The sequence below is a fragment of the Orussus abietinus genome, unplaced genomic scaffold, assembly GCF_000612105.2.
Source record: "Orussus abietinus isolate OABI.00-Male unplaced genomic scaffold, Oabi_2.0 scaffold477, whole genome shotgun sequence".
Taxonomy (NCBI): domain Eukaryota; kingdom Metazoa; phylum Arthropoda; class Insecta; order Hymenoptera; family Orussidae; genus Orussus; species Orussus abietinus.
Window position 1 is genome coordinate 24,699 of NW_019394646.1, and position 23,183 is coordinate 47,881.

Consider the following 23,183-nt stretch of genomic DNA (forward strand, 5'->3'; position numbering starts at 1 on the left):
CTCCTTGGAGGTGTGTGGGACTCAGTCACCCACCTTTTAATAGTACCACGCAGGAAACCCCCAAAGCCCTCTCCTAGGAACAATTGCACATCACCGGCCGATGGAATACAATTAGAACCGGTAGCGCCAACTGAGGAAGAAACCCTATACACCATGATAGAACCCAGGGAGGTTCGAACCGAACAACTCCACGCCCATGGGAGCGGAACAAAGAGCCCTTCGTTCTTTACCCTCCACCCTTAACGAAAACGGGAGGAGTATAACATAAATCAAGGGTTTTGAAACGCAGAGATCAAAATGCCGGTTGTCCATGGACTGCAGCATCACAAGAAGTCGATCAACAACCGAGAGGCCGACGGGGTCATACCCGCCCAATACCAGAATACCTATGGACCATTGTACCAGCTGATATGCCTGAAGTCGGAACACAGTGCCGTCTGGTGGAATCCGCAACGAACGGAGCGAATCTGCGAGACGTGTTACAATCATCCAACATTGGAACCAGATCGAGGAGAATTCATCTGGACCACCTGGCACAGCCTCATCAGAAAGAGACCCCCACGGTGTGCAGCCGATACCCACAGCCCGTCCTGCAGATGAAGCCAGCGGAGGAATGCCGTGACTGTATCGGTGAGTACCTGGATGTAACATGCTGCGACTTCGAAGCAGGGCAGAAATCATAATTAGGTCCATCGATATTTAAGATAACAAAAGGAACCTTGTAAAAATGTAATCAGGCAATTCGGAGGAACCACCCGTGCATAGATGCTAATTTTATTTTTCAGTCCTAATATGAAAGCACAGATTATTAGAACGGGATCAGCGAATGGACTGGGCTGTTATCGATTATAATAGAAAGTAAGGTAATTTTAAGGGTATAGGTAAGGGTCAACTATAAGATTGCGTGGGTCCGCAGATCATACATCTAACTAGTACTGAACAAAAGGAAAATTTTTCGAAACCACATCATCTCATACATGACATTATTATCCTCCTTTCACTATCACAAATACTAAGAATAAAACAAACAGTAAGGTCAATAATTCCATCATAATCCTGTAAAAAGGAAACTACTACCACCACGACAAAACCACGAGCTAGGTCATTAGAAAAGAGTAACAACCAAAGTTTTACCCTGTCCCAGCCCTACAAATTCATTCAATCTCGCTACATCTTTACCCTTACCTAAAATTTCACCCGCCAGATGGAAACAACCACCATCCCAGTCATACCAGTGGAATCGCTCAAGGACAAGTTGGTACGGGCCAGCAACTTCACGAACCCCCACCGTATTTGGGTACAACTCCACTCCCGAGTAGGCCAGTATCGGAGACTACAAAGATGGCTAGACCAGCATCTACAGGACATGGAGGAGTCCGAAGCCATTACAACCACGAATCAAACTCTAGCCACCAAGACTCCTGGTGGATGTGCTGCGCTAAGCAGATCGTAGCGAGTCGAGACAAGGACGTTGTAGGTCGCGCGCTAGCGCCTCGCGCAAGTGTAATCGAGATACGTCCGCGTATCAATTGCGGAATGCTGACGCGGAATTCTTTGCTTGCAAGGTGCGCTTTGCCTTTCTCAGCAAGGGCGGCTAATGAGTTGCGATTCATACTTGAAGAGTTAGAATTTGATAGTTGTTACCAGAAGGTAGATACCGAATTCTACCGCGGGTTAGTAATTTGGAATAGGGTTCGAAATAGAGTGATAAAAGAGTAAACGAGTGGAAGAGTGGACGAGTGGAAGAGTGGAACTCTTCGAAGAGGACCTGTACCTTGGCTTCGCAGAGGCTTTTACTTCCGGTGACGTCTCTCTTACGTCCTGCCGGTTGCGATGAACTGCACGTGAACGCCTTCAAACCGGGGCGTGACCTAGGGTTGGAGCTTCCTAAGATTCTCCCGCTGGTCCGGAATTCGGAGCACCGTCGTTCTTCTCACTGTTAGCTTGTGGATGTCGGAGTACCGAAACGCACAACTGTTACTACGGTACGATCAGCTCTTCAGAGAGCTCCAGCCTCGCTCCTGAGACTGCTCTGTACGCTGTCTTAAACTCTTCTATAGACTCACTGATAGACTGCTGCTTTTCGGTACCGCTTTTATACGAGATCTTATCTTTGAGATGCTCGTGAGGACAGGGTCCGATTTCCTTGTTTTTGAATTTTGTTGTTAGAAGCTTGATCGGACGTGCTGAGGTAGTCACTATGTTGACGGAAGAGTAGGTCCGTGTTTTGATCCAGAGTGCAGTTCGATGCGGGAGGCGTGCGAATAAACCAAAACATTCCTCGATGACTGTTCCACTTGTTGTTATTTTTTCGGTTTAATCTGACGATACTGTCGTTGCTTTGGATTCGATATTTATCTTCCGGTAACTGACTCATATTTAACAGAATGCGCGCCATTCTATTTTGAGGAAAATTGGGTAGCCTTCTAACAAAAATAACATCATTATGACGATATACTGCTGCTTGGAAAGCATCATCGTTTTTCGGACGTGAAATGAAATATTTTTATTTTATTCTGTAAATAGTTCTTTGATAAAATGTTAATGTCTTTCAATTATTATAATAACCGATGCGTTCTCATAGGAATTAAAATTATTATGGAATTCAAAACATTCTTTTTAATAAAATACATTGACTGCTAAACTGTTTGGTAAAAATTCAGTTTTTCCGAAACATAACAGGCTTAAATAAGAATATGATTAATTAAACCGAATGGAATTAAAATAATCAAATGTTATTCCATATTCGCATACCTGTATTTTCTGATATGTTGAATAATGGAGCGAACGGATTCCCATCAGAAACAAGGCCATAAACGATTTCTCGTGGTACACCTTTGTCTCCATCTTCTGCGTGTACACGCAAAATTACGTCACCCTTAACAGTAGAAAAATTACACTCTGACGTGAATTGTAGTGAAATCAGTTTCTAAAGTGTGTATTGAAAGTTCATCGGGCAGAGCGAAATGCTGACGATACTTAATATTTCAAGCAGTATGCACAATACAAACTGAAAGTCGCTATTTATTATTTACTTCTTTCAATTGTCTGCAACTGTGTTTACGCGGACTTTCTTGCCACTCAAATGACGTTTTATGTGCACGAATGTGCTAGGAATTAAACTCTACTGAATTTCACGACATTGCATGAATTGTGTTATATACGTTAATGCGTAACAATAACTTTTGTGATGTGCGTAAGGTATTCTTACCGGTTGAACTGTGTTATTGATCTTTGTCAATGGTGGGGCAAGAGTAAAAATAGGGGGTACATCTTGAATATCTTGAACAATTACAGCAATGTATAATCCTGCAATGTTCCTTGTATCCTTCCCAGGCTGCGTATACGGGTCCTGTAAAAAAAAATGTAGGTTACACTTATGGAAGAAGATACAGATTAATGAACATTGCGACTATACATCTGAGAGTTCGTTTCTTCTGAATGACGCTGAACGCCTAACCTTGGGTCCGGACAACGCGATCGAGTCAGTGGCTATAGAAAAAAAAACTAAATCGGGGCTCGATGAAAGTCAAAGCGATGAAATTCACACTTTTTGACACCAAGTACTCGGTACTGCCAACTAACCTAGTACTTTATTCGACAGGTAATCGAGATTCCTTACAACCGAAATATTAGGGGTACCCATAAGTAATCATTTTGTTTTACGTCTAAAACTCCTCTTTCTAAATAATTGATTACTTTTGGGTACCCCTAATAGATCACCTCAAGTATAAATAACTGGCCAACTTCTATTGGCCTCAGCAATATCTCGCAAATCCCGTGAACAATAATGCAAAATCCAGTAATGCCTTCAATGACTAAAAAGGAGCGGGTTCTTTAACCCTTTGCGGTCGGATATCTACTCTCAGCCACCAAAGTTCTCTTGATCGTGGGTAAATACGACCGTAAAGGGTTAATTAAGGACAGGGCTCAATTAACCAATGAAACAATAAAATTTAACATTTATTATATTGCAGGGAGATGGAAGAACCAATTCAAAGTAGGAGATATAGTCCTGAAAAGACAATTTGTTTTATCCGCAGTCGCGCAACATATCGCCGCAAAGCTCGCTCCAAAGTACCACAGTCCCTTTAGAATAATCAATCGTATGTCTGATCTGCTGTTTGAAGTAAGTTCCTTGGATGGGAAATTGATAGGTAAGATGCACGTGGAAAACCTCAAACCCTACAATCCCCCGACCCTTGAATGTCCCACTGGATGCTTATAACCCTTTGCACTTGGCGCCGTCCCATCTAGACTTAAATGTCCCCTCAGAGGGGACAACCGAGTGCAAAGTGTTAAATGTAACCTCGTTTTCTTTTGCTTCTCGTCCCTTTTATCCAGACGTACCTACACGCTTCAAAAGGACGAGGTTGACCGGAACGGACAGACGAGGGGGCGACAAATGAATCCCGACGGATTAGGTACACCCATCGCCAAGCGTTCCAGGGCGACCACAACCTCGTCGGGCCAGAGCACCTTCCTGTTTAGTTCTCCCGTCGTTATAATCTATTTATATTTACCTTAATTTCTTTCCGTGGGACTGGGGACCCACATATGGTTCCTACAGTCCTACGATCCTCGCGAACCGATTCACGCTTAGTCCCTACAGTCCTTTTCATTTTTATGCGTACGCTCGGGATAGTTTCTACGGGCAATTGTTCCCCATCCCTTTCACCTTTTGTTATCTCAAACACCAACCCCTTTTATTTTAATACCTTCCGGGTCGCGCGTCCCGAGGAGTTCCGGTTCCTCGATAACATTCCTATTGCCCTCGCCGCCGTAGGGATTGACACGCTAATCACACTCTCGGGCTGTCGATCTACGGTGAAAAGATTGTTTTTTGGGCCCATGCCCTTTTTGTTTTTTTTTGTCTTTTTCGCGATACCGACTAAATCGGGTATCCCACTTTAAGAAGGCTTCTCCACCTCTTGCCGGACCATATCCACCGGGTGTCGAGCCCCCTCCACAGTTACACCGGGGACATTTTCTCGCCCCGGCAATCGCCCCCTTCAAAAGTTTTCTTTTAATTCCATTTTTCCTTTTTTGTTCCTTCCAGATATCCGAGCGTGGAACAACCCTCCGACGCACTGCGCGCGCTCCGCACGTTGGGTTGGTCACTAGAGGAGGGAAATAATATTGTTTTTAGCCTATCCGAGCGGCCCTTGTCTTAGCAGGTTAGACTAGCGGGCTCTCGGGCGCCTCCGAGGGGCACAATAAGAATCCCGCGCGCCGAACACCCCATACGGCGCTATCTGCTTTTCGTTCTTCTTTTGTTTTTTTTTTCGGGCGTCCCTAGGATAAACACTTTTGTAACTGTGAATCAGGGGTGGAAGTCCGAAAAATATATTGCTTTGTACGGTGGATTGATCCCAACTACCTTGTGGTCATTTCTTCTTGGTAAGTTTTGGGCGAGGCCCCACAGTTACAGGCCTCAGAGGACGTTGCCATGCTCCGGCGAGGCGCCTCCACTGCTCCGGGGAGATGTTGTTGTGCATTTCGGTGGGAGGAATGCCGTCACAAATGGGGCAACGTATTGCCAACCTAGCGTCGGAGAACTCTCGGCTCGGAGGACGGATGGCTGGAGGTGTCGGGTTTGTAAGAACTACTAGCCGTTCTAAATACATTTTATTTACTTGTGACGAGCCGCATTGCTCAACACCAGGGCTAGGGCAACACGACGAGTACAAGTCGCCGCGCACCGCACAACGCCAGGACACGCGCGACCCGCTGCGCACTAGCAGGGTCACGAGTAACGCGAACAGTCGCGCCGTGGCGCCGACAAGGTTTCCATTTTGAAGCATCCCCATTTTGAAACGTCATTCCACTTGAGGAATGACGAGCCAATACTAAAGTACGAATTAGTCTTTCCTTTTGTAGCTCCACAACGGAGATTTTGGCGGCACCCCTTTCAATAAATTTTGTTACGGTTACGCATTGACTGAATTACTCCATCCAGACTCTAGCCGCGCACGTCAAACGCTCCGAGCGGCTACTGTCTCGGGAAGAAAACCGAACGTAGACCGTGGCATACGGGGCGTCACCTAACCTGTGGCACCAACGGCCTACCGTTACATGGCGATCCTGCCAGGATAGTGTTTAGGTGGAGACGCGGCTACTCGATCTACCATATAGTAGCTGTAAGGTGCGAAGACGCGAGAAAGTAACGGATTTTTTTTTTAACGTAATTGCGAGCGGTAGTCGACAAGATGGCGACAAGCTGGATCTAGGAACTGCGAAAAGCCAACCTCGCCCTCAGACTCGAAGAGGTGGGACTCGAAACAGATGATACAAAGAACGAAATGCGAGGACCAACCCAGATCACGACGCTGTTACATAGCAGCTGAGGGAATGCGAGGTCCGGGGAAATACTTGGGTTTTGCCTAAAGAGGTCTTACCTCATACGCTCACGTACCGTTTTAAATATTGTTGCGAGGAAATGATCCGAGCGGCTTGACCAAATCCTCTGTTGGAATTTATAGGAATGGGGAACTGAAGTGGGACTCAATAAATGCAGATTGTTAATAAGTTGACGAGGATGACTGTATTTGCCTCTTGTCAAGTAGAATTTCTATAAATCATAAGGATCCGTCGGGACCCGCGAGTCTAATTCTTACGGTTTCGGTTTCGTTCTGCGTTGCGAAGCTTCGGGTGACGCGATAAGACGGTCAGTGGTAGTAGGTCAAATTATAATCAGGGAACTCCAAAAGCAGATCAGTAAACTCCAGAAGCCCACCAGGTCCCTACGAGAGGCTACGCATAACTCTAAAACTTACGAGTCCTCGGAATCCGCCAGGACACCTTCCGAGTCGACTCCTTTGCTGACTGCTGACCTGGGAGCACAGGTGCGTCCCTTTTTATACTATTCTTGAGGTGCGTTGTCTCAAAATTTTGGTAGAGGGAGGACACTGCCCTGAACTTAACATTGTCCACTTTTATGAGTTTTCTTACGTGTACTAACAATGTGTACTTGGAACCCTGAGTTGGGCTACCACTGGCCCGGATCATCGTTCTCCTAGAGGATTAAGAACAAGGAACTCTCGTTCGTATCACTTTTCGCTTGATGACGGTTACCTATTTTGAGGACGTTACTAACGTATGTTCGGAAGAAAATAGAGAGACGAGCGAAGACGATATAACACTATAATAATATCGAATTAAGATAGTATTTAATAAAATAGTAATTATGACGCTTAATTTATATAATATATATAATTGAAAGGGTTGAGTTACGTGGGACGTAACAGGGCATTAAAAACCACGAATTCAAGAGATTTCTGGTGTTTTACTTCGATTTCTTCATAATTATTGTACGGAAACGACATATGGAGTATATCAATTAGTACAATACCCAACATAATTCGACACGGCTCAAACCTAACCCCGCCCGGACTCCCGCGACAATTTGGGACCAATTTGGACCGGGCGGGTTGATAACGTTTAACCAGGGGATCACTGACTTAAGGCAAGCGCACGGTATACACACTAGGTAAAAGAGCCGGTCCTAAAACGACAAAACGGCCGCGACGACACTTATACCATTTACGCAGTTACGTCATTTTCCAGAACCCTCGACACGGAAAATGATGGGTCGTGTGCCATGGAGGAATCTACGGGTTACACTTTATTTCATAAACTTTATACAACCGCAGTTGGGTTTGCTCACCAAATTAGACGTAGAACAGGACAAGGCTGCAGCAACGATAAGGCACTTTCGGCGACGTCCGAAAAAATACCTGGACGATGAGTCCGAGGATCGGCAAGACCGCCGAAATGCGGAAAACCCCCTCCTCGAATCTGCCACGCGCCGACGAAGCCACTACGCGTCGACACTTACAATTAGAAGCGCTTATGCCAGATGTTATCAAAAGTATTGCGGCGCGGTAATTAAATGGCCAAATTCCATCAAAATCGCTCCTAGGGCTCGCTAGATGGAGACTCCTTACTCGAATGCTCCGCCTCGACTCGAACCGGTCGTGGCAGAATCGTCATATTAAATCTTATACTACACACCTTGGATAACAGTGCTTACTGCAAATCAATTATTTACAATTCATACTTACAACTAGGAATTGCTCATGATGATCCGGAAATCTGCTGCAGTTAATTATTTACAAAAATACGGTACTTACCGTCACCGCTGCGCCCGTAATTGTGGCGGCAGAATCATGTAACGTCATATACTCCTCCCTCCTCGGGGAAGCCGCAGGACACAGGGGCTATCGGTCGAAACCCTCGCTGCACCTGTACTTGAGAGATGAATGCTCATTTTCGCTCTGACAAACAAAAATAACAAAATGGTAGCGGTAGTATACGAGGGGAATGGGTAGGAGTAATTGTACAGTTAGCATACTCTTTAAAGTTTGGCTCGATACCCGGAAGTTGAATAATCAATCCGAAACAATAACAATAACTTGGAACTGGCACAGAATAGAACAGAACAAAATAACAACAGTTTCGTACTATTTTCCTGTGTGCGGCCAAGTGGATCCTTAAGGTCTATTATAAGACTGGTTGACGGGGAACCTTCAACGGGGTGAACGTTCGGCCAATGCAGTGCGACCTCAATCCCTCGTCATGACTAAGGGGCAGAAGTGCGCACGGCGCTAATCTTATGGCGGAGCTCCTACCAGTAGGTGTCTCTGCAGCGGGGGCAGCTTCCCCGATATTCGCCCTGAGCTCCACATCCGTAGCGAAACCGGCGGCGCCTCTCTGTACAGTCGGAGTAGCGGTGGCCCTCGTGTTAACAATTCCAACATATGTTTCGGCCGTCTGGGTGCAGAACGTCGGTAGTCACGGGTGGAGAGGTCCCCCCCCTCTCGCTCGTAGCGGAAGTAACCTTGCCCATTGCCGCGGGACCGTTGCCGTTAAGTGACCAATCGAATTGACAGTATTCCTAGTTAACCCGGAAATACGTCTTCAGCACTATCTTTGAAAGAATTTGGTTGCTGGTTTTCGGAGGGGTCTGGGTTGGTGCTGGATCCTCATCAGCGTTATGCATCACCTAGATGGCGGTTTCCTCTGACCCGGAGTCGGAGAGAGTATTGGGTCTCATCCCTTGTCAGGGGCAGGCCCTGGCTTTCGCTGGCCGATGGCTGTTCCAGATCCGGAGTGTCCTTTGGTGGTTCGTTGGCTCCTTGACCCCCAATCGTTGCAGGATTTCCATCCCCCATGGACATTGGGTCTTCAGGAACCTCCGTAACTGACCACAGTCTGACGAGGCTAATTCGCATCGCAGGCCAGCCAAAAGTTTCCCTCGCCGATCCTGAAAGAGATCACCTATCCCATGGCAGTGCTTTACTAGTGCCCGGCAGGAGTTGATGAGTGGGCTGATCACCGAACCAAAAACGTCAGCAGGAACGGAACGCGCTATGATCTCCGGTAGTAGCTTCGACGGCGTCTCTCGACGTATCGGTCACGCGGCGACCAGGAATAAGGAAGACAATCTTGGGTAAGAGATATCGTCACCAGTCGCCAGACCAGGAGTTCATTTCATCCTGACAGCTCAAGCTTCTACTGATTTAAAATCGGACAAATGACAGTTTCGTCCACCTCCTCCTGATAAATCGCACAGTTCATATACGACGGGTAAAATAACTCGAGTCACTCGACACGGACCCACAAAACTCGGTACCAGCTTCGCAACAACGTAATTTGCGGCCAAGGATAATATACGCTGTTGGCGCCACATAAGATTGCCTAAGGTAAACACACGATTCGTACGTGTCGGATTATAGTAATACACCTTTCGCTGTCGAAATTCTTCTAAATTAATACGGACCCATGTCTGTAGAGTCTTCAAAGATTCTCAACGCCGTTACCATTATCGAGGCTCCATATGAATTGTAACTTCATAATGATTTTCTAAGCTTTGACTATACGATCGCAACGGGAGTTGATTACGCCCAAAGTTTAAGAAAGCAGGATTAGTACCAAAAATACTATGATGCGCCGTGTTATATGCGAATCGTAGAGCGGAAAGGTGTAAGTCCCGATCTCAGTTACCTCTGAAATATGATACCAACATGGATTTTAATATTCGATTGACCCTCTCTACGGGGTTAGTTTGGGCATGATATGAAGGGATTTAGCAAAACTTGAACCCATAAGAGGCGGTAAATTCTTGTAAGGTATTATTTAGAAATTCAGTATTATTGTCGATGAGCAGTACTTTTGGTACTCCCCAACGACAAAATACCAAATTCTCGACAGCCTCTTCAATGGCAGCACCGGTAGCTTTCCTAAGTGGCTTGCATTTCACCCATTTGGTAAACAGGTCTTGAATTACCAATAGATAGTAAAATTGCTGACGACTTGGTGAAAAGGGTCCCATTATGTCGGCAGCTACCATAACCCAGGGTTAAGAAACCACAGGAGAGCCAAATAATCCCGAGGGACGCTGTTGCTCCATCTTACACTCTGACAAGTCGCTCACCGACAAACATACGTTATGACAACACAGGAATGACCGATCCAAAAGTACTCCCGGGCCAGACGACGAAAGGTCTTATCTACCCCTAAATGTCCGGCCAGAACGTCATCATGGGCCTCCTGCAAAGCTCGTAACCGTCAGCCCAGAGGCAATACCAAACTTTCATTGGTCGAGGTCTCCTGCCAGTTGTTTTAATAAAGGATCTGCCCGTCGATAATAAGGGTGACCGTTTTCAATCTGCCAACCAGGAAATTTCCCGGACTGACTCGTAACCTCGGCGACTTGTTGGGTGTATCATAAGACGCTGTCCTCTACCTCGGGCTCAACGGCACAGACTATCAGGGCGACATTACCCTCCGCTGATCACAACAAGGCATCCGGTACCATGTTTGTACTGTCCTTACGATAGATAATTTCATAATCATGCCCTTGAAGAGCCGAGGCCCGACGAACTAAACGACCGGAAAAGGTTTTGAGCTTATTCCGTCAACGGAGACTACTATGATCGGTTACAACACAGAAACGATACCCTTCTGAATAAGGTAGCTATTTATCAATCGCGAAAATTACGGTGAAGAACTCTAGTTCCGTTACGATATACTCCCTCTCGGTGTCGTTGAACATCCTACTCGTGTACGCCATTACCCATTTCTCTTCTTTTCTTACGAAAGGATGGCTCCTAGACCGATAGTGCTGTCATCAGTCTGTACCGTGAATTGTAAAGAAAAGTCCGGGCAATGTAAAACCGGGGCGGTAGTTAACAGCAACAGAATTTCCCGGATCAAATTTCAGAATTTAATCCATGCTCAGCTTTAACCATTATAAAATCATGGCAATATTCCGCATACTCGCGCTAAACTTTTCTCTCGTTCTCGTTACAAGTCAAAGATAATATTTTCTAAATAATTGCTCCAAAATAAGATGGTATCAAAAAAATTTAGTACATTTATTGCAAGAACGCCCCATGTTGAGCGCCAGAAATTTGTGACAGGAATTAGGGTCACGCAGACCACACCCTGTAAATCTGGTGTTCCGCGAAATTTTCCTGTGCCAATTCCGAGTTCGGCCGGGCGATAGAAATTCAATACGAGGAACGGCTCGCGTAAATTTATTTAAGTCGTCAGGTATTCAGCCCGGCTCCCGGAAAAAACGTGGAAAGAATGGATGTCCGGCTACTCAGCTCCGCAAGGAGCCAAGTTGTCGCTTGTGGCACAGAGGTGTCGGGGGGGGGGGGGGAAGCGGAGCGACGATAAGAATTCGTTTCGATAAGGATTCAAAAATTTTGAAATCAGACAGATCACGATCAAATTTATCAAATTTACCCTCGAAAACTCTTTTATTCTGTCTTTCACAAATTCACTTCAGTATCTCTACGGCAAGTATAATTCACGGTCCTGCATGATAAAGAGTAGCAGACGGTTTCTCACCAGAGACTTCACCCTGCACCCCGAGAGAACCGAAAAGGGGCACTATGCCCAAACCTAACACCGTCCGGACTCCCGCAACAATTTGGGACCAATTCGAGCCGGGTGGGGTGATAACGTTTGACCAGGGGATCACTGACTCAAGACATGGTATGTACACACGGGAAAAGAGTCCCGGTCTTAAAACAACGAAACAGCCGCCACAACATTATACCATTTACGTGGTTACTTAATTTCTCCAGACCCGCGGCTCGGAAAATGGCGGAATGTGAGTCGTATGTCGAGAAGGAATCTACGGGTTACACTTTATTTTATGAGATGGACCGGAAATAAACGTTATACAGCCCCAGGTGGTTTTGCTCGCCAAATTAGACGTGAAACCGAAACAAGACGGCAGCAAGCGGCAACAACGGTAAGGTAGCAACGGGACGGCAGCGGAGCGACTCTCGGCACTTTCGGCGACTCTCGAAATATCCTGGACAATGAGTCCAAGGACCGGCAGAAACTCCGAAATGCAGAAAACCCCCTCCTCGAATCTGCCACGCACCGACGAAACCGCTACACGTCGATCCTTAGAGACGCTTATGTCAGATGACACGTAAAGTACCGCGGCGCAGTAATTAAACGGCCGAATTCCATCGAAATCGTTCCCAGGGCTTGTTAGATGGAGGCTCCTTACCCGAATGCTCCTCCTCGACTCGAGCCGGTCGCGGCAATGTCTCATTATATTAAATCTTATGCCAGACACCCTAGATAACAATGCTTACTACAAAAGAATGACTTACAACACATACTTACGTCTAGGGATTGCATATGATGACACCGAGAGTCGCCGCCGATGCTGTAGTTAATTATTTACAAAAATTCGGTACCTACCGCCACTGCGGCGCCCGTAATTGTGACGGCAGAATTCTGCTACGTCATAGCATACCTTCATTTTTGCGGAGTACTTGTGCTCACAGAAGACCAAGTTGGCTGGAGAAAGAATGTCCAGATTAACTTTATTTAAACTGCTCAGAATTGCTCATGGATTACTGCTCGTAGTTACTTCAACAGTTTCTTCTATCTCTTTACTTGCTACTTCTCTCAGCGTTGAATATAAATTAGTTCCCTCCGTGGTATCGCAGTATTGCGACGGGTTTGCAAGGTCTCCCCAACATGTCAGCTTTCACAAATCAACTTTCGCCAACATCTCATATCTCCCTAGATAGTCTTATCGTTTATTGCCTTATTGATCACGTTTTATTTCGGCGATATTACATTCTGGAACGGACAGGTGGCGCGCGATGCCTTCTGCCTCGTTTTAATAGATTGATGTGTCACTTACCGTGGCATAAATGGTGAGCGTGTACATTGACTGTGTCTCAAAATCTAATTCACCAATTAATGTGATGATTCCTCGGGTTTGCGTAGGAGTTTGTCGTTGCTTAATCGTAAACATGTCTTTCGGTTGCTGTAACATACACAAAATTGTTACTATGAATTATTCGTATGAATCACAATCCGTATTAAATTATATGAAACGCCTTAACATACCCACAATTCAATGTAAACAGGTTTACCGCTCCATGGATTAGAATTGGCTAGAAGGTAGTCAAGTTCTACATCTGGTTTCGTGTCCTGTAATTATAAGCAATATGTATATGCATACGTATTCTAAACCATTAAACGTTGTACTGAAAATTCAGAATATTGGTCACTTTATTCTTAAGATTTTTTTTTATTACTTCTTCGTAATGTAGTATTAAGAATAGTGAAGCGACATTCGATGCTGCAGTATCCCATAACACTTTCGGACGATTAAGGTGAAGTGAAACCCCCTTCAAATCAGTCGATTCGAATACAACACTTTTTTTTAAGGGTATTAGACCAAACTGTCCGAAACTTTGAAAGTGGACTGGCATTAAGGTGAAGTGAAACCCCCTTCAAATCAGTCGATTCGAATACAACACTTTTTTTTAAGGGTATTAGACCAAACTGTCCGAAACTTTGAAACATCACTCCTGATCGTCTAAGAATTGTCCTGACACATTCAAACTTTGAATTTCTGGAAAAATTGTTTTAACTTAGCCCAGACAGGAACCAAAATGGCGTCGAGCTCTCATATTTCGATCAATATACAATTATTGAAGGCTCTGATGTGAGAAACAAAAGGGTCAGGACAATTTTACGACAATTTAGAACACTCTGGTAATTGATAAACTCGCATTTGAACGGGATAAAGGCAAAAAAAGTGTTGTATGCGCTTCTATGCCAAAACGATGGTAATACGAGGTCTTGGAGTGAAAATTTAATTGACCTGGAAATCACAGATGGCGCAGGAGGTACCACTGCAGTCAATTAGAGCCCCAGAAAGCATGAATCCAGAGGATTTCTGGAGTTTTACTTCGATTTCTTTATAATTATTATACGAAAACGACAGGTAGAGTATGCCATTTGGGACAATACCCAATATAATTCGATACAGCTGTCAATGTAAAAACGAACGTCGGCAACGTAGGCATTGAGAAAAATCTTCTTTATCGACGTTGATCAAGTTCCTCGACGTGTTTCACTTCACCTTAAGGTAGAAGAAAGAAAAATTTCTCATCTGCAGGAGCAATATTCTATTTTGCTTCCTTGGTGAAATTAACTTTTTAGCTACGTCTGAACTTTCCGCAATACTGTATCTCTGTACGGCAAGCTTCAGCGCGGACCGCGCGTAAACTATGCATGACGCTTCTTACTATGACATTAGAGAAAAATAGAGTTATAAGAGAACAAATTATAATTTATTTATACATTTTCATGTAATAGGTTCGAAAAATACACAATGAGCTAATATGATGACGTATACCTTATTAGTTAATAGTATAATTGTGTGTGATACGTTTTAAAGCAAGAGACGACAAGTCCCACATTACAATCTTTACGTTCGTATCGAGATCTTCTCCATACATCATTTTTTTAGCACACTGCACAGTTTTGCAATATTTTTTTGGTATTTACAGTTTTACAAAATGACGGGAAATGTTTTACTTTTAATTTTAATGGGTGGTCGGCAGTAGAGTTATTACGATTGCTATAATTATTGTCTAAAGTCTTATATTTTTTTACCATTTCTTTTATTAATTGAAGGTAAAATGCGCCCATTGTCAATATTTATTTATCTTCATCTTGTATAAACAAAACGCATTACAAATGGTCACATCAAGTAAATGGAAAAAATGTTTTTTATACCACTTAATACTTTTCCTGACGGATTCAACATTAGTTATTACTTTATTCCTATTGTCTATCGCGTCCATACTTGTACTATAGTCCACTGTGCAAGACGGTTTTCGGTAAACTTGCTCCGTCCGGTAATTAATTTTTTCGTGTTTACTAAATCTGCAGAGTGGCAAGTGGACAGCATATATACTTTGCGTTTGTCTTGCCATTTGAGAGCTACCAGATTAGGCGAAGATCAAATACATATTTCACCTGCTTTCAATTTTTCGTTCATAATAGGCACGTCCTTTCTTCGATGTTTTACAGTACCGCACGCGTTTGTTGCATTGTCGTAGACATACGGGAATAAAGCCGGACTGGTATACCAATTATCTACAATATGTTTTTTGTTTAAAAAACATGATATTCACGAAAGCTACTATAGTGGCGTACCGTTCGAAAAGTTAACATACGCGAAAGCCACTATAGTGGCGTTTAGTAGCTAAAAGGTTAATTGGTTATGAATTCTCAATTTGTGGTTAAATGGTTTTGATGATTAATGTAGGTTTTGCAAATAATCAAGTGCTCGATTTCAAATTGAACTGGACAAATCTGTATAGAAAATAATAAAGAGATATCATTTCAGTACAAGGTGATTAACATAGTGTACCACGAGATGTAAAAAAATGTCATTAATAACTTGCCTACGCATATCAAATACCTTCCGTTTTTCTTATTCTACTACTGGGTACTATTTTGCTTACCTCAGGTACCATTATAAGTGATGGTATATGCGGAAATATCATCTGTCGAGATGTTGTTGCATTTGTTACCGAAATTGTTGCTTGCATTGAATTTGAGTCGCCCTTTGCGTCTTTAACCCGTACAGCAAAATCGTGCAAGCGACCCGGAATCAGACGTTTAATTAAGATGACATTAGCTTGACATACTTTGTTGTATAATGTACACGGTAAATTCTCAATGCGCACAATTGGTGAAATGGTTGCTGCAAATAAAATAATTATATGCAATACTTTAACAATAATACAAGTCTTCGAGGAACAAGATTTTATTCATGTAAGATTGGCAACAAATTCAGGTGATTGCGTCGGGATACGGATCCGGGCCTCTTGATATCTGGGAAAATATTCCGCCAATCAAGCTACCTTGACCCTATAGTGAAATCCTTCCACACATCCCACTTTAGTTGTGATGGGGAAACTCAAGTACTCAACAATGATAGGAAAGGGTGTAGCCGGGTAAGCATGTGAAAAGTGCCCGTGGGCCAAATTAAATATTGCATACATTAGCTGTTAGCTTGCTATCAATAAACATTTTTTGCCAAGTTTCAACCTCATATCTTTGTTGTGACGCTAGTTAGGGATGAAAATGTGATATTAAGTTTTTCAAAACTTTCTTCCTTGTAACGATGTATCCTGGGGGTGATCGTCACAAGGGCAGAATATTATAAAATATTATATTTAATTTCGGAGATAGCATTAAATAATTGCCGAAGACAGTGAAATTGTATTTAATTCGGTATTATTTTATTTCATCTATTTTTCATTTCAGCATGCTCGGCGCCTGAGACCGCGGAGCGGAGGGAGCTTAGTATTAATTACGCTACCTTAATTTTTTGTAGTACATAAGTTGCGTGTAACATAGACGATAGGACGTCCTTGCGGTGAGACGAATGCAGACAGCGCAGAAATCAACATCCCGGAAAACGGTCGCGGGACAAGGGCATTTCGAGGAACCATGGGCAAAGAGAAGATAGTGGCCAGGGAGTCTCGCCCCGCTACCGTCCACGGATACCGGGGCCGCGGGGAGCAGGGCCGTACCGAACCGCTCGAGGCCCCGCGCTTTACGGCAAGGACCGACTCATGACGGCGTCGTCACTCATCGCGTCCGCACCCGGTTTTCCGGCTCCTCACCGTTGGCAGAAGGAGGGCGCTGTCTCCAGAGCCCTGGACCCCCCCCTTCTCTCACTCAAGGGAGGATCTCAACTCTCAGGATCTTTCACTCAAGGGAGTCCCTATAAAGGCAACGGCGCAGGGTCTCATTTGCATCGCCCCCTGCGTCGAAGCCAGGGCGTGGTGACCCCAGGGTGGAAGGGCCCACCGATCTCCTTACCCGGGAGCAGCCGCATCAGGGGATGTCGGCGCCCTCAAGTTACACCATGAGGAAAACTTCGGCTCAAGAAAGCCCAGGACCGGCGCCACTGGATACCCGAGGAGCTACGCCCCTGAACACTACTCCCGGTGATGTCACGCGTCATCCGTGCGCCCCGATTGGACTACCGGTGTGACTTCAAACCTAGCGTGCGATGAGAGCCCAGGGCGGTCGCACTTGGCAGCCGACGGAGACCAAACTGTTTCGTAGGAACCCTTAGTACCTTAATGTAGGAAGAAACATATTCCGATCACCGGAAGCCAGCCGTGGAAATCCGAGTACGGGAACGCGATTAGGAAACTCTTGCGAAAGGATGCAGAACTAGGCTACCTGACACGACAAATTGATCGGCCAAGACGACTCTAAAAGGCATCGATTGACCCGAAGCGAACAATCTGATGATTACACAGCGCATCAGCACGACACAGAAACGCCACCATCACCTGGGCCCTAGGATCCCCCACCAATTGTAACAACCTGCCAATAAAACGGACAACCACCAAATCAGCGACGCTTTTAGCCTTCCAATTAGTTAGTTAGTTAGTCTTTCAAGTTGCCACAAGGTAGTCAACGTCGACGTTCGTCGACGACCTTTAGTGAAGCTCCTGATCTTCTGTACTCCGTTCCTAACGAGTCTAAGACCGAGACCGCTGGACTCCCTGTCGAAGATCATTTATCCTGCGAGCCGCAGTAGAGCCATTCGGTACTCCAGCGATCCCAGGGCACCGAGTCAGGAACAGACGGCGGCACTCCGACTTCCGTTGGATGAGGGGCTTCTAGGAGACCTCCAACTCTAGGGCACGCCACGGGACGAAGGTGTCCACGCGCAGTCATTTGGCTGGGTCGATCAAAGGAGAGTGTCACCGAATTCGGCCGCTGATTAAGCCAGGTAGAGAATCCTTCACAAACTTGACTTATCTTCATTTCATTACTTGTTAACCCCCATATTCGACCAAACCGAATACTAATCATTATCGCGAATTCCATGCCTTGCTCCGATCAACCGGATAGAATAAGACTCTTCAACATCCTTCGAACAACTGAGCTCGAAATCTCAGCGTCGCGAGATAAAATAGAATCACGAATAGTTCGCTGTTCTAACAGTAAAGAATCCCCGCGTCAGCACTCCGGGCGTCCAGTAACCTACCGCCGCTAAAGCGCGCTATCGCGACACCAGAACCGCCGCGATGCGGAAGTGTAATAACCCAGAGAAAATTAGGTTAAGGCACTTCGGGTACCCCTCCCAGCTGATTATAAACTCAATCTCACTGACGAATAAATACAACAATCATAGCACACTAGCCCAGATTGCCATCCATTCAGACGCTCTTCTAGTCCTCACTTCCATAGATCCCACCAGAGGAGTTTATCTAGCCGCTCGGGTCAATGTCCTCACAAGATTAATACATTCGTTACGCACGAAATCCAGGTAATCCCTAACCGAATTTCCCCGGCCTCGCTTCCGCTCGGCCGCCACGTAACAAAATAAAGTGGACTTCGAGCCGTCGATGAGGAGCCGCACCGAGCCTGCCCGGAGGACCAAAGCGAGAACCCGGTCTTCTTGGTCTTCGAGCACCAAGCTGCTTGGGTGTATCCAAATTTATTCGTTGCCTTCGAGAGTTTCCACCCATCGCTGCCTCAACGTTAATTCAGCTACCTGTGGTGGATCGCCGCATCCGGTGGCCCTTTCATCGAGGGAGCATCGCCGCACCCGCCGAGTCCGAGGTTTGAGCGTACCGTAATTAGAGTAGGATGTGATTAGTTTTGACTACATTTTCCCGTTTGGCACTTTCACCGGGTAACCTGTCGTCGGGCCACGCGGCACGTCGTCCACCCTTTCGCATTCTAGTCGGCCATTGTTTTGTTGAGCGGCCTATTTCATTTTATTCGGCCGAGTTCCGTGTGAGCGGCCTGTTTCATTATCGTTTGTCCAAAGTCTCGTGTGAGTGGCCTTTGTTTGAATTAATCGCGTTGCTACTTCTCTCTTCGGACGGACCAGGAAGCCATGTCGACCCGAAATCAAGAATGCTGTCTTATACGGCCGTCGCGTTAAAGTTCCGTTTTCGCGATGTACGAACCCTTATATAGTAATTCCTTTCGCAAAGTGCGATCATTTCTGATGTTTGAATCTCGGCTGTTTCGCGAAGTACGAAACGCTTTTGTGATTTAATATTCTCTGTCTGTCTCGAGCGCGAGTCAGTGGGTGAGAATTCTGCCTTAAGTGGTTTACTCTAGTTTGAGTTTGACTCTCGGACAGTGAAAAAGTGTACGAAGGGCGCTCTGGTATTGATAATATATCATTGCTTGCGAGTGGTATCCGGCTGCCGAGGTGGTTCGGGTTATCACAATGTTTACATCTGGAGCTCAAAAAAATGAAATTACCCTACTATACTCAATAACAGCTGAGAGAGATGAAAAAATCAAAACTCTTGAGGAGGCACTCAGACGTGCAAATGAGGAAATTAAAAACCTACGAGGTACGATCGAAAAGTTGCAACCACCCAAGAACTATAGTCCGATAAATTCGTATGAAGAAGAAGAATTGGTCGCCCGAGAAACAGCATGGATTCTACCAAAATCTAAGAAGCGTAAAGAGCTTCGAGTCCGCCCAGTTACGCACAAAAAGCCCAAACGGCAATGCAAAAGAAAAGCGATGTCGCCAGATGTACTGGCTTGTGGGACGGCACTCAAAAGTGTTAGTACAAAATAAATTACTGATATACAACCACGTTCTCAAATCGACCTGGACTTATGGTATCCAAATATGAGGATGTACAAGCGGTAATAATATCAGGATTATCCAAAGGTGGCAAAATAAAGTACTGAGAACTATCGTTGATGCCCCTTGGTATGTAAGCAATTCCGACCTCCATAGAGATCTAAGGGTCCTTTTTGTTAAAGAAGTGATTAAACAATTTGCTGGGAAGCATGAAGATCGTCTACATCGCCATCCCAACGTCGAGGTATTACAGTTCCTCGATAATGACAATCTACACCGCCGTCTGAAGAGGACTTAACCCTGAGTGTTAGTGTGTAGTGCGTACCCTTAAATGTGGAAAGCAATAATGAGAATCAATCTTTTGGACGCCAGTGGACGAACATCAGTAGAGTGAAATATTAGTATTACGAGAAGTAAATTATGGATGTTCATGTTTGAACAGTTTCAATATACAGAAAGGAAAAAAAAAATGTCTGACTACAATAATTGAAATTTTAGTCATTTATTACTCGGGCATAATGATCTTTTTTCTTGCTAAATCGGAGCATGTATTCTCATTGTTACTAGGTATTGCAATTTTTATAACCATTACTGTATGATGCACTTTATAAATTTGGGATGTGTAATGCCTCATTTTGTACAAATTGGAAATATCAGAAATTAGGTTTCATATAATTACCTGTAGTATCAAAAACAAGTGGAAAATCTGCGTCCTGGTCTGTGGCACGCAATCGGAATATAACAGAATTAACTTCTGCATCAGCTGGAACCAGAACTAAGCCCATATCCGTTGAAGTATCAAACTGTGGTCGGGCACATTCGAGCATTCCACAATAAATTCCAAGATGAATCCAAACCGTGAACCATCTATTCGTAAATAGCATTCTGTAAAAATGGAAATACGGTTGAGGTACATCATCTAATAAACAGATAATATGTCTCTATAAGTACTCGGTCGTTGTTCAGCAATTGTAACCGTGTTAAACAATAAGGAATATCCGAAAATCGACGACGTTCAGTTTGTGATAAAATTTGATCGAAACGCGTCAACTAGGAGACTACATTTATTGAAAGGTCGTCTCAGCATACTTAGCTGCGAACGTAACAATACGTTAATCAATAATTTCGGTCCGTATTTCAGTGTTCAGAAAAAAGGAAATTAAAACCAGAGTACGTGACTATGACAATGTAATCGTCGACGTCAACAAATTGAAATGACGAGAATGTATGAATCCCGCTGAAAATCTCTGATAGGAAATGTTCAAAAAATTCTGTCGTTAATTGTAATTTTGATTCCTGATATGTACCAATAAATTTCGAATCTTTGTTTATATACGACACACTTTAAGCATGTAATTAATATAATATAATATGTAATATGTAATTAGTTAATGTAACATGTAATTGCATTACCTTTTCAGGTTAAATGTGAAACGAAATGTTCTGGGAATGTTTCTTGTAATACTATATTTCTCGGTCAATACTTTTGAAGACTTCGTTGGCATTACTTTCGTTAAGACTACAATGTGACAGAGATCCTAGTACCGGCCTAGTGGCCGACCGCACCTGAGGCTTGCGCCTCCTATCGGCGCCCCTCTCGGGGCGTACGAATCCACCCACCTGGCAACCCCACCGTCAAAGGGGCCCGAAGGCCCAGGACGGGCCGGGAAAAACCCGAATGCTCCGGACCGATCGTACAAACCCCGGGGAGGCGCTTGCCGGGACAGGGCCTCCGCGACGCACTCCCCGAAGGGAGGCCGCTTGACCCCACCCGTTGCCTGCGGGGAACCTCGAGGAGGTCCCTCCCCTGCACCCGCGTGGTGCGGAGACGTAATGCTCCAGCGTGGTTTGACGAGCTTTCCAGGCTAGGTCGGGTGGGAACCCGATCCATCGGCCGAGTTGACCCGGCAAATATAGGATCGGTTATCCCACCTATCGGCCCGTACTAGCTCGCCGGCCTTCTTATTACGGCCGGTAGGGCCGGCCCCCAACCCGCACCCGGATAAACCGAGGACACGGGACGGGTTACCCGGAGCACCTCCAGCCGTCCGGTCGAGAAGTATTCCCATGATGAGGGCCACCTTTCGCCGGTAACTCTAGGGGGAACAAGAGTGCGGTCAAACTCCGCAGAGCGAGCATCTCTCATGGTTCCCCAGTAGCCATTTGCCGTTTTGTTACGGATCCATAGGGATCCGCATCCAGCCCCACCACGAGGAGGTTTACGGATGGCTCTTGGTCGCGTGGGAGCTGCCCCTCCCCCACGTCGTTGCCTTTTGGAGGCCACTACAATGTGACAATGTCTACTCTTTTCTTTATATCGAAGATGTTAATTGATGTCTGCATATTTCTTCTTACTTACAAGGAAACATTCCCAAGTGTCCGCCATCGATCTTATTGAGTTTCATATATTGTGACGAGAATGTTCAAGCGATCGAGCGAGAGTCGACACGACTCTCCTCGGTCGCTCTGTTTACATTTGGGGGTCACCGGCGCCAACGGTTGGCGCCGTCCGCACCCCGCGCGNTAATTATTTTTTTGGTACTTGACAATAGTTAGATATTAAATGACAGATCAAACTTTCAATGAAATGATGTAATGATAAATTATCTGATTTTACGTAAAGACTATTATGATTTCATTCGACTAGCAAACAATTACTGGATAATGTATATGCGCGTACGAATTAAAGTCACATTTTTTCATACGAGTAGTAAACAAAATATGACATATATTAATCTTATGACATTTGACAATGAATTATGACAATGACGATGACGATGACGTGATAAAATAGATGACAGCACCAATGTGGTTCTGTTTTGTTACAAATATGTGCTGCATATACACAGTAATATCAGGACAGTAACATAATGTAAGATAAGAGTAACAAAGTTAAGCTAGATTTATGTAGATATGATAGTAACAAATGATATGTAACCTGTTAGCTCCATGTTACGTAACTGTTATGTTACTGCATTGTAACAAATGGCATGTAACTAGTTAGCTCTACGTTACGTAACTGTTAGGTTATTATATTGTAACAAATGTTATGTTATTTGTTAGTTTTAAGTTACGTAACTGTTAGATTTGGTGTTCAGTGGAATGTCATTGATTTTCATAATATGCAATTATTTATAAATAAATTAAAAAATAGTTTCAGAGGCTAAAATTGTTTCGCAGAGGATTCGACGATGCAGTCATCACCCATTTCCAACTAGCAATACAATCTCCGTGGTGAAACGATAAA

At 44.7% G+C, this 23,183-nt stretch overlaps 1 protein-coding gene across 1 annotated transcript in view; it reads right to left on the reverse strand.

Annotated features, from left to right (window-relative positions):
* The window catches only part of LOC105700219 (cadherin-86C), a 49,289-nt gene that overhangs the window by 15,257 nt on the left and 10,849 nt on the right, over nucleotides 1-23,183 (reverse strand). Inside the window, exons 2-7 of the mRNA XM_023432926.1 lie at nucleotides 20,616-20,821; nucleotides 15,810-16,051; nucleotides 13,393-13,476; nucleotides 13,184-13,309; nucleotides 3,212-3,352; nucleotides 2,755-2,878 (exon numbers count right to left, since the gene is read on the reverse strand). Of these exons, the coding sequence (XP_023288694.1) occupies nucleotides 2,755-2,878; nucleotides 3,212-3,352; nucleotides 13,184-13,309; nucleotides 13,393-13,476; nucleotides 15,810-16,051; nucleotides 20,616-20,820 (922 nt within the window). The 5' untranslated portion in view covers nucleotide 20,821. The remainder of the gene's footprint in view (nucleotides 1-2,754; nucleotides 2,879-3,211; nucleotides 3,353-13,183; nucleotides 13,310-13,392; nucleotides 13,477-15,809; nucleotides 16,052-20,615; nucleotides 20,822-23,183) is intronic.